This window comes from Anabrus simplex, chromosome 7 (genome assembly GCF_040414725.1).
Source record: "Anabrus simplex isolate iqAnaSimp1 chromosome 7, ASM4041472v1, whole genome shotgun sequence".
In the NCBI taxonomy this organism is placed as follows: Eukaryota; Metazoa; Arthropoda; class Insecta; order Orthoptera; family Tettigoniidae; genus Anabrus; species Anabrus simplex.
In genome coordinates, this window is record NC_090271.1 from 139291280 (window position 1) to 139303586 (window position 12307).

Sequence of the window (12307 nt, forward strand, 5' to 3'; positions counted from 1 at the left end):
ATATTAACTGCCTGATCTTTAAATAGTTCTGGAAGTTTCTTTTTATCTCCATATTTAATCTCAGTTGGTTTATTTACCGGGAGTTGAGCTATTACTTGTTCCACTTCAGCAATTGTGGTTATATGTTGTTTCTGGGGATATAAACTAGACCAATTATGTTTCGATCCTTTACTAATAAGCTGTGTTCCCATATCCTCAAAAACAACATAAGTTAAATTTTTAATTGGAGGGTGGAAAGTATGGTTAGGCTTAATATTAATAGGGCATTCTTTTGGCTGATTTTTACTTCTTTGGTTTTATGAAAGATGGCAAAATTTTTGTTCAAAATTTCTTGTTGTTTATCTAAGATTTTTAATTTTTGGTGTTGACATGTTTCAAAAAAGATTCCCATTCAAGAGGGGCCATAAAAGAGGATGCTTCTAGATGAGCATTGTATAATTCAGAGTTTAGTGAAGACTTTTTTCTGTATAATAATTTTTGATCCACAAAATATTAGTTTTTTCTTGGGTGGCTTTATGCCATTTTGTTGCACAAAGTTTTTTCTGTACTGAACTTTAAAATTTAGGAGTAAACTTTTGATTTAAACACTGTTTTTGACACTTTAATTTTTAAGTTCAAAAAGGTTTTCGATCTTTTTTTTTTTTGCCTGACTAACTTGCAACTTATAAATCTCATTTTTGTCCCGTATTGGCATCAATTGTGATTGAGATTTATTAGTTACCACAGCTTGTGTTCTTTTCTGATGAGGCCTGCTTTCATCTTAATGGTCCTGTGAACAGTCATAACTCTCGCTATTGGTGTGCAGAAAATCCTAATGGTGTTTATGAAGTCCCTCATTGTGAAGGATGACACTTCCGGCATCTTTTATAAGTAGAGATGAGAATTATAGGCACTAAAAACAGTTAAAATAGGCATGCATATACTGTAGGCTCTTAAATTAACCAAAATAGGCATTTAAATAGGCACTAATGTGTAAAATAGGCAACAAAATAGGCATGAAAAAATTAATTTTAATAACTCAAGTACTATAAAAGGAATTTACAAGCAACGTTTCAATGTTTTCCGGTAACAATCTTGTTCTCCTCTCATGCATAATGTTTTTGTACTGAAAGATATCTCAACATCACATGGAGTGATTGGACAAAACTTCAATGAATTCACTTCATCTGGTTTTATTTCGCTGACAGCAGCTGCCTTCCCAGAGGTTTGGTCAGAACTTCCTCTGACTTCTTCCACAATCCTAAATGTCTCCACCAGGGGCATGCCACTCTACTCCAACTTGGTGATTGCTCCCGGCAGCTTGTTGAATTTTGAAGATCCTCTGGTTTATGCAGAGCATAGGTCTGAAGAAAATGGTTGTTGGTCGCTGCCCAAAGTGGATTGATAGAAAGGCTGCATTGATACATATTTTTGTACTTATATCAGATGCATTGCAGTATTTCTAAGTTGATCTATGTGGTATTTTTCTCAGATTTGATCTGAAAAATAATAAAACTAACATAAATGACATTGTCCCTATACCTTAAATTTAAGCAGCTGGGCTTATTGGCAATAATGCTTAGTGTAACCGCGGATTTCGAGCGTGTACATAAATAAAAATAATAATAGAAATAGTAAATAACATAATAATTAAGATAATAATACTTGTAGTGAATAAGATAATACTTAATAATATAAATAAGGAGGTAGAAATATGACGCAGTGGCGGAGAATTCATGTAAACCAAATACAGGGAACACTTACAGGCCTAAAAATGACAACTAAGACAGGATGTGGAAGCTGCGGGAAGCCCTTATAGAGGTCCATGGGAACGTATGACGTTATGGGGGAGAAAAGAAACTTACAAGAAACACCCTCTAGCTCAACTATATTAAAAATGACAAGAAAGTTTTACAAAATACAATTCCACGACACGGAAACAAGACATACTTAAGTAACTTAACATAAAAGTTGATTTAACAATGAAGGTGATGCTACATTAAAGGTATAGTTTAAAGCGAAAGTATTTAATGGATGAAAGTATTAAAACTACGGCAATTGGAACCTAGGGTAAACTCGGACTCACCAAATTAAACTTTTAAGATGACATTAAGCGAAGAAGTAATGAAACACAAAAGGAATTAAACTAAATGAAATGAAACCGGAAAACATTGAGAATAACATAGCAAAAACACTGAAACAACACTTACTTCGGAAAGGCAGGAATTCCCGAGGGCAGCAGCCCTCGAGCGCGAACGCTCGCTTGGGCGGTCGGATGGAAAAGACGCCGAGCACACGCATCATTTTTCGAAGCCGGCCACAAGGCCGGAAATGGCCCGATTACAATCAACCAATAAGATCAAACTTACCCTAGATTCCTGGACCTTTTTGCCAATAGGAAATCTCGTTACCATATATGGTAATTTTAACATCGTTAGCAATTGCACAAGTTCTGGAACATTACGATTACAACACCAAAATTTCATCATAGGAAACCGCACGTGTGGTACAGGTACAGGATGCTCCAAAATAAATCACCTTACAAATTTTACAACAGATTACATAAAAACTACATTTAAAAAAAATCACTTCAAAACACTTTTACATGTTAAAACGTTCATACAGTTCAATAATTCTTGCGGTTACACACAATTCCAGTAGAGTCCAGAGTTGCAAAAAAAAAAAAAAAATTAAATCCTTCAGACAAATAAAAAAAATTAAAATTTACATTTCCAAACACACTGCAGTTTCAGTTCTCCGTCCCACCAACCGGTGACACTTAGTATATATCATGCATTTGTTTCATAAAAAAAAAAAAAAAGAAGACTATTAGAGATGATGTTTCTAGAAGTACAACACTTTAAAGTAGGAACTAGGGAATTGCTTGCCAAGAACCAACAAAGTTGGCCCTAGCGGTATTCTTAGTTATATAGAAGAATAAAAACAGGCACTATAAATCTCAGATTCGTGAACATTTTATTTGTTTCTATTCGGTGGCTTTGGTCAGCCGGGTCAGCTGTCATGAAGATTATTTTCTGTTGCCTGCAATAGATCCTGCATCATGTGTGCCCACAAGGCCGCCACCCTCGTTGAAAATTAAAAACCGCGTAATTTGAAATTGTTGTGACATACGCCCATAACCTTATTTTTGTCACAATTTAGCAAGACTCTACAGGAGATGCTGGAGGCTTGTTAACCTGGAAGCTTGCGCCCCTCAGACTCTCTTTGCTTCCCCCTCCCCACCCCTCACCCCCACCCCCAAGCACAACGGTTACTAACCGGACCTCACCAATCGAGAACAACGGTCTTTCTGCTGGCCTGGTCTTGTAAAGATAGTCTTGGCAACCTTGTAGAACATCCTGTGGCATCGTCCTAGTTGGGCTACATTGGATCTGCAACCTGTGTTTCGCGAAGGCTTAGCGGAAGTGTAATAGAATTCATTATTTTTTTTTTTAAAGGAGTTTAAAAAATTGCAGTTCAGTTGTATATCTCTATTTTCAGAGGAAATGAATCACAGTTCAAAATATCGATTTCATTTTCATCCATTCTGTGACAAGGGACCACCGGCGTTTTAACTCCTCATTCAGTAATTTAATGATTATTTACATTTTAGCAATATAAATTATTAAAAAGTTCATGACTAATACAGCATTGTAACAAAACAACTTGCCACAGTACATAAATTAATAGGCCTACATATGCTACAATGAAATGTGATCATACTTCTCAATCACAAAGAAGATAAAAGGAACAAACGAACGTATCTCCTTACAGCAAGCTTGACAGATCCGTAGTAGTGAAATTGGGATCGCCTGTGTTCCACTGCTTCAGCCAGTAGGACTTTGACGATATTTCTTTGGGCATTGCCACAAACGCACTTCTTCTCCCACTTCACAATAAATCACAACAGGTTCTGAACATAAAGCGTACGCGTAAAACAGTTTGCATCAAAAGGGAGGTACAGGGCATATGAGGTGTGCAACATAGTTTGCCGTTGACTGGTTCTCGCATATGTCTTAGGAGGTTGGAGGGTTGAAGGCTTCGAGGTCAAATTGTTCCTTGTCTCTCCTGATGGAAATTTCCCTAGAACTATTTCTGGTGACTTCTGAGAATTCCGATTTTTGTTCATGGGGTAAACGGATATTGAGAAAAGAGAAGATAATTCTGTCGAGCACACTAGCTACAATATAATGCACTGGAAGAAAATCGGCTGTTTTAAAATACAGTGAAAAGGCATCAAATAAGCAATTATACTCCAAAAAGGCACAAAACCCTGAAATAGGCATTTATAGGCTCAATAAAACCAACGAAATATAGCTAAAAAGACCTTAAAACGGATTTATATCTCAAAAGCCTACGTTTCTGAACACGGAAATAAAATAGGCAAATAAGCAAATTCCCGTCTCTATTTATAAGGTACGATTTCATATAAGATTGTATACACGCTTAAAGCAGGGCAGCTGCATGTGACTTTAATTGGGCTGAGGCAGCTGCTGTAGCGCAGAGTACAAACACCATGCGCTCGGTGTGGGTTTATAAGAGAGACCCTGTATGTATCTATGTATGTATGCATGTTTGTACGTTCCTAGTCAGATCTTTTATGAATCACCCAATTCCATTTGACTGGGTTCCATTTCTTTCCATTTAGATTTATTTTCATCTCATTCTCCTCCTCCAAGACCGCACACATACCATTCAGTGGTTTCTCGCGATCCTCTGTAGACTCAGGTAAAATAATATCATCAGCAAATCAGCAAATCTCAGAGTTTTGATCTCTTTTCCTAGAACTGTAACTCATTTTTCACATTTTTTATTTACTTCCTATTCTGCTTGTTATGTATGAACATTAAAGAGAACTTAGATGAACTGAAACACTGCCTCACTCCTCTCTGGCTAGTTGCTTCTCTTTCATATCTGTCTTCTCTTATCATTGCAGTTTGATTTTTATATAGATTGTTCAGTGTGAGGTAAAAGTTGCTTTTCTCAAAATTCTGTTCACAATTGTCATACTAATTCATGCATAAACACGTATACAGGTTTTTATAACTTTTAGAGACCAGTGATGGCAATTGGCAACCATGTTGTTTGTGTTTAATTTGTTTTCTGATGTTGGATTGTCATTATTTTATTACGTTGGATTGTAGCCATATCAAGCGTTAAGAAATTGGAACTAACTATTTCAGGAAATAGGGAATGTTACAGACATATCACGCAGCATATGACCATAAACTGTTTGAACAGAAGGAATTCTTCTTCTTGAGCCTCATAGTTGTCATTAGACCACAGAAGTCAGATGAAAAGTGATATCTTGAACTACGAATTAATCGTTTCACCTGTTCCATGTTCTGAAACCGTGACCATATTGACCAGAGCGTTAGCAAGCGCTACATGATGATGATTCAGACCATGGTTTGGATTTATGTAAATCGGTTCAATATGAAGCTGATCCTGACTTGTGGAAAACAATTCTATGGACCAGTGAAGCCGTACATAAACAGACAAGCCGAGTAAACCAGCACGTTGCGTTTACTATAATGTTGAAAATCCCTAAGAAATTATCTCTACCAAGGGAATTAGCCATGCGGTTAGGGTTGCATAGCTATGAGCTTGCATTCGGGAGACGGTAGGTTTGAATCCCACTGTCGGCAGTCCTGAAGATGGTGGTTTTCCATCATGTGCACTTCCATAATTGGAAATCTTGTTTCTTAAATTTTTTATTTCGTGACTGATGTTGGAACAGATATCCATTTGGGTGAACCGAGCACACCTTTACCACCTCAGCCGGACAGCCCCTATATCTGCAAAGAACCCACGGCTTTCACTTGTATCAAATATGCAGATGACGAGGAAACTGATGATGGCTTGGATACATTGACAACTATGAAGTTGATGCTAAAACAAATTTCATGAATATTTCAGATTCATCAGTTTTTCAACCAAAATGTATATTTTGGTATTTTGGTGTAATTATTTGGTTCTGCTACCTAATTTTCACTGTGTGAAAAATAACAAAATGTTTTCTTCTTCTGCTTCTTCTTCTTAATATTTTTTTTTTACTGGGAACCATGGGGCTGTCTTAACTCTTAGCTAGGGTCTTCCGCTTTTTCTTGGCCCAGTACGCTCTCATTTTCTGGCTGTGTGCCTGCTTCCTCCCATCCATCCACTTAGGTCTGGTGGTCCCCGAAGACTCCCTGTAGGATGGCCTGTCGGTACTGAGAATGGTTCTCTGTGGTCTCTAATGGGATCTGCAGTTCCTCTAGGTCTGATTTTACTGAGGTGATCCACTTGGTCTTGGAAGCCTTTCCCACTACTTTTCACTGTGGGAATTCTATTGGTGAGCCTACAGGGTTGCAGGTGGGTCATGTGCCTGTAGAAGGTCAATCGCCTTATCCTTATACACGTGACTGTCTTCCTGATGTTTGTAGAACTCGTGCCTGATCCTGTAGGTGTCATCCTCCTCTCTTGTGGGTCCTAGTATCCCCCTCAAGATGTTCTTCTCTTAAGTTCTAGTTTCCCGAGTGGGCCCTTTCGATTCATCAAGAGGCACTCAGAGGTGTAGAGTACAGAGGGTCTTACTACTGAGTTGTAGTGCTTTAGCTTTCTGTTCTCGGAGAGGTACTTGGAAGTGTAGATGCTTTTACAGGAATGATAGGCCCTCTCTAATTTGGTGTACCTGGTGTCCATGGCCATAGTTTTGCTCTCGCTTGCTGAGATCCATTTTCCTAAGTACTTGACTGCAGGAACTTTACTTTTGGTGTTGTTTCCTAGTGGGATTGTAGGAGGAGTCTGCTTTATATTAGTGATAAACTCCATCTTCTGTACATTGAGCCTCAAACTGGTTTTTGCTGTAATACTGTAGAGCCTTTGTAGTTGGTGAGTAGCCTCCTCCATGCTGTTGGGCAGTAGGGTGAGATCATCAGCAAAGGCTAGACAGGGTACACTGTGGTTGTTTTCTTTGTACCCAAGCTTCAATTCTGCTTCTGATGACATTGTGACAGTCCATTCCCTGATGATCTTCTCTAGTACACAGTTGAAGAGGATGCAAGAGAGGCCATCTCCCTGTCTTACTCCTGTCTGGATGGGAAAACGCTTAGTGAGCTCACCCCTGAATTGGACTTCTGGAGGTGGTGTTCTTCAAGGTAGCCGATGAAGTAGATGTTAGGCCCCTTTAAACACCAAGCAAACAAGCCTATTATCTTTATAATCATCATCATCATCATCATTATTGTAATTAACATTGTAACTGCACATAAGACTATTGTACTTGTTGAAAATGGGCTGTACTCTGATTATGATAAATTATTTGGATATATATAATATGGTGTCATCATCATCATCATCATCATCATCATCATCATCAATGTCCCACTCCAGTCGCCCAAGTGTGATTAATATGGTGTACATTGAGCAGTATATTTTGTTTATTTAATGCTTGTCTCTGATGCCTCCTCCATACCACATTTGTATTGACTGTTTAATTATGCAAACCTGCTGGATGAAAAAGATTATCACTTAGCATTTGTATTACATTTTTTTACATAATTTATTTCAGCTGTTGAGTTTAGGCTCGTAAGTTATTGAGAGAAAGTTGTGTGTAAATTATTAATTTCCTTGTATAAAATTTGTATGAGCTGTAATATTTCAATATTCCTTGTAATAGGTTGAACACATCGGGTCTGAACAATGAATTCTTTGCCCGTGCTTGTCTGGAATGGCGTGAACGACTTGCGGAAGGAGAGTTCACACCGGAAAACCAGCAAAAGCTGAAGGCTGAAGCTGAAAAGGAACTAAGTCGTTTGGACCCTTGGAAGGTATGTATAAGTTGACTTAGGGGAAGAAGATTCAAGTATTGCAGTTGTTGTTTTGTAGCTGGTGGAAAATTATCCGTACTATTCGTTGGCTGTCTTTGAAAATGCATACATACAACAACCATTACAAAGAGACTAAGTACAAGCTGTATATTACGTACAAGAGATGTAATTACTGTGGAGGTAATTCAATGAACAATGCGCAGTACTACCAACGGAGTTATCCATTGATTCTTACTTGATCTTGCCGTTCGTCTTAACCTTTTAGTTTCTTGCCCCAAGTTCTACATCTAAACTACTAAATGACGCATGCAACTTATTCACTCTTACCTTACATCTTCGTTATTCTGATCAGGTTGTCTTTTTATATTCAAATTGTGTATTTAGATTGAACTGTGAAACTGTCTAAATATCTGAAATTTTAATACAAAATACAGTAGCTACAGTTAAACCATGTTTAGATGTTACTGTAGGAGACAAGGAAAGAGAATGTGTATCGAGCAAGTTGGCCTTGCAGTTAGGGGCGTGCAGGTGTGAGCTTGCATTTGGGAAATAGTGGGTTCGAACCCCACTGTCGGCAGCCCTGAAAATGATTTTCCGTGATTTCCCATTTTCACACCAGCCAAATGCTGGAGCCAAAACCACTTCCTTTCCACTCCTTGCCGTCTCCTATCTCATCGTTGGCATAAGACCTATCTGTGTTGGTGCAATGTACAGCAAGTTGTACATAAAAATAAAAATTTTAAAAAATAAAAAGAAGAAAGGCGATATGTTGAAGAATGAGGAGACATACTATTGAATTATATTAAAAACTACCCAACAGAAATGTGGAACCACTTTATACAGTAGAACCTTGATTATACATTCCCGGAAACTACGTTTTACAGGATTATTCGTTCAAATTTCATGGTCCCGTGAGCATCCTAATTAAATCACGTAAAAATCCTGCATTATCCGTTCCTTGAAGAAATAATTTCCACTGAGCTCGATAGCTGCAGTCACTTAAGTGCGGCCAGTATCCAGTATTCGGGAAATAGTAGATTCGAACCCCACTGTCGGCAGCCCTGAAGATGGTTTTCCGTGGTTTCCCATTTTCACACCAGGCAAATGTTGGGGCTGTACCTTAATCAAGGCCATGGCCGCTTCCTTCCCACTCCTAGTCCTTCCTTGGCCCATCATCGCCATAAGACCTGTCTGTGTCGGTGCGACGTAAAGCAACTAGCAAAAAGAAAATTTAAAAAAATGATTTCCCAGATTAATCGTCCAGAAATTTCGGTCCCTTCAATGCTAAACCCTCGTATCACCGAGCAAGTTGGCCGCACAGTTAGGTGTGCCAGCTGTAAGCTTGCATTCGGCTTCTCTATCCCATCGTCGCCATAAGACCTACCCATGTCAGTGTGACGTAAAGCAACTTGTGATTTAAAAAAATCCTTGATCAAGGATTTTTCAAGAAACTATCTCACGAAAGAACAGCTATGGCATACTTATGGATCTTTGAGTTAATGTCCCGTCATTGCGATAATTAGAGCAAGTACTGTACAGGAAAAGCGATCGGTAGTGAACTTGCATAAGGGACTATCTTAGGATTGCATTTGGATGGTATTGTTCAGAGATTCCTTGGAAATCATAAAGCAGAGAGTGGCCACAATAATTGGAAGGAGACAGTGCGTATTTCGACAGCTCTTGAGGACAGACGATTTTCGTTAAAGGTTCGTACTTTTAAAACGTCTACATTATGTGCAGGGTTAGATGTTTTTACTTTTTCGATTCTATCGCTGAACAGGTTTTCGGCACATCCCTTAGGGCACTGGTAATTACTGCGAATCAACACTGCTCCTGTTTAACACAAATTTAGTGCAGTGAAACCTTGCTAGTGCGATCCTCATTACCACTTTTTCCCGCTTAGCACGTTGTAAATTCGAAGTCCCGATTCTCATCGTATTAAATCTATATAAAAATACCTCACCTATTGTGTCACGAATCTTCACTATTACCGCTTAGTACGATCACATTTTCCCTGGCCCTGAAATTGTTGTTTGTCATCCCTTGTGAAAAAAACATGATTTCCAACTTGGGTATGATCCGTCGCCACAGTTGCGTGATTACGGAAAAAGGCCTTAAATTTTTGAACTTGACAGGATAAGTTGTACGTTCGGGAAGCAAGCCATTGGACTCAGGAATGTTCAGTTTTGCTTGCCGGTTAGTCTATTTGTGCTTGTATTTCGCATTCCATTCAGAAGTGAATTCATTTTGTGTTGAGTAGTACAGTGAAGTGTAGCGAATATTTGCTGCATTGTACGCTAGCCTGTATCTGGATTAGAAACATGTAAACATACCTATCGCATCACAAATTTTTGCTATTACCACTTGCTACGAGTACAATCACATTTTTCGTAGCCCTGAAAATATGTATTATCCCGTGTGAAAGAAACTAAATTTACAACTCGGGTAAGAGCCGTTTACACAGCTGTGTGATTACAGAAAAAGTGAGCCTATTTGTGCTTCTATTTTGCATTCCATTTCAGGAGTTGGAAATTTATTTTGTGTTGAGTGGTACGGTGAAGTTTTGTCGCGTAATATGGTAGCCTATATCTGGATTAGTAACATAATCGTGTGAAATTGACTAGCGTGATGCATATTTGTCCTGTGATAGCCTAGTTATGGATATGGAGAAAGTCCTGAATTTCTTTACTAATGAAGCCAAAATGAAAATCCTTCAGAAAGTGGACTGGCATCCGCATCTTTAAGCATGCAGAGGTTGTGAATGTTAAACTCGCACCTTCGAGTTTTGACTCAATCACTTGAGTTGGTTGAAGATTTGTTCGATTCAGAATGGTGGCCAAAGTAATTCCTGCCAGTTGCACATAGCCGAGTGTAACCTCCATCTCACTGTCAAAGATAATAATGTTTAATAACACACTGCTCCGAAATAAAAGGCTTCTACTAACATTTGTTTTTGAGTGTGATCTGCAATAATACTTGGTTATTTTTAATGGTTCCCGTGCATATGTTTTTATATTTGTTGTTTGGTGGTTTTCACACTTTTCATTGCACTTGTTATTTTATAAGCCCAAGCAGAAAAGATTTTCATATTTCTTTTGTCGTGTTTTTTACACCTTTAAATACTTTCCTCTCATCTTTAGAAATGACATAGTAATCAGTGTACCCGTGGATACACGACGTAAAATGCCCTCATGTCGGAAAAAATCGGTATCTAGTGTTTCCATATCCCTGTTGGATAGTTTTTATTTGTATATTCAGTAGTACGTTTTCTCGCTTAACATGTTCATTTTTTGTTGTCCCCTGCAGAAATGTTTTAACGAGGTTTTACTGTATTTAATATTATCGTATACGATTATGTTATCGAGACCAGAACAGATGTTGCACCTTACATACATAAAGCCATGGGATGTTTTGGATTTCCTGTTGCTGTTTTGGTCTTAATATAAGATGGGGAATTTTACAACTGCAGTCGTTTTATTTGCACACGTTACATTTTAAAAGTTTGTATCATTTCCCACTCATACTGACTTGTACAGTGAACGCGCTTTTCAGCTGAGCTCAAGGTCATGAATAACCATAATTTCTGAAGTTTTGATGATATTTTTTCTTTCAAATTTGATTTCGGTTAGTGACAGGTAGAATTTAATATAATGCATTTGAGAACTGCAACGCCCCCTAACAATGATGATGAATGACGTTCGGAAGAGAACGTCATAGGGAAATGTGCACACAAGACAATTTTTAAAAAAGAGCAAATAAATCGGAATAAATCAGATAATAACACATCAAATATACAAGGAAGCAAGGAAGCGAGGAAAAGTACTGGAACCTACCTATAAAAAAAGTAGACGTGGGGATCCCTAGGAATTGCGAAGGAATTCACAAAAAACGACACCAACATTTTCAAAAATAGAAATAAAAATATTATTATTAGGTAAATAATAGATACATTAAAATTAGATTTGAAAAATCAATGTTTGGTAAATACTGAATACTGAAGAAAAATTTGCAAGGAACAGAAGAATAAGTAGCATAATTAATTTTTAGTAAATAAATAATTTAAGTTGTAAATAACATATTCTTATAGTAAATGGTACCATTTTAACGAAAAATAAAAGTTCTGGTGCACCACCCTTCTCATAACATAACAAATAATTAGACTACAGATATGTTAAATAAAATATAAAATTTAAATGAAAGCAAGAACAGATTGGATGGCAAATCAAGGGCCTTTTGACAGGTCCCAGTGGAGGATAGATCCCAAAAAAACCCACATAATCGAAGGTCCTATGTGATATCACATAAAACAAACGGTACCCAAATACCGACCATGATGTCACCACAGGTTCGCCCAGAATTAGAAATATTAGCCCAAATTAATAATAAATTAAAATCACAAAGCCATAGTAAGCAAGGGCAATCAATTAAAACACCGGAAACATATTTAAAAGGAATGAGCCAGGTCACATCACATCACCGAGACCAAAAAAATTAACACGGTTTCAGAAGAAAACGAT

The 12307-nt window shown here is 37.8% G+C and overlaps 1 protein-coding gene across 4 annotated transcripts in view; it reads left to right on the top strand.

Moving 5' to 3' along the window:
* Positions 1–12307, top strand: part of Asx (Additional sex combs) — a 273851-nt gene that overhangs the window by 130368 nt on the left and 131176 nt on the right. For all 4 annotated transcript variants that reach the window (XM_067151342.2, XM_067151343.2, XM_067151344.2 and 1 more), the window contains exon 5: positions 7640–7790. In XM_067151342.2, the coding sequence (XP_067007443.2) occupies positions 7640–7790 (151 nt within the window). The remainder of the gene's footprint in view (positions 1–7639; positions 7791–12307) is intronic.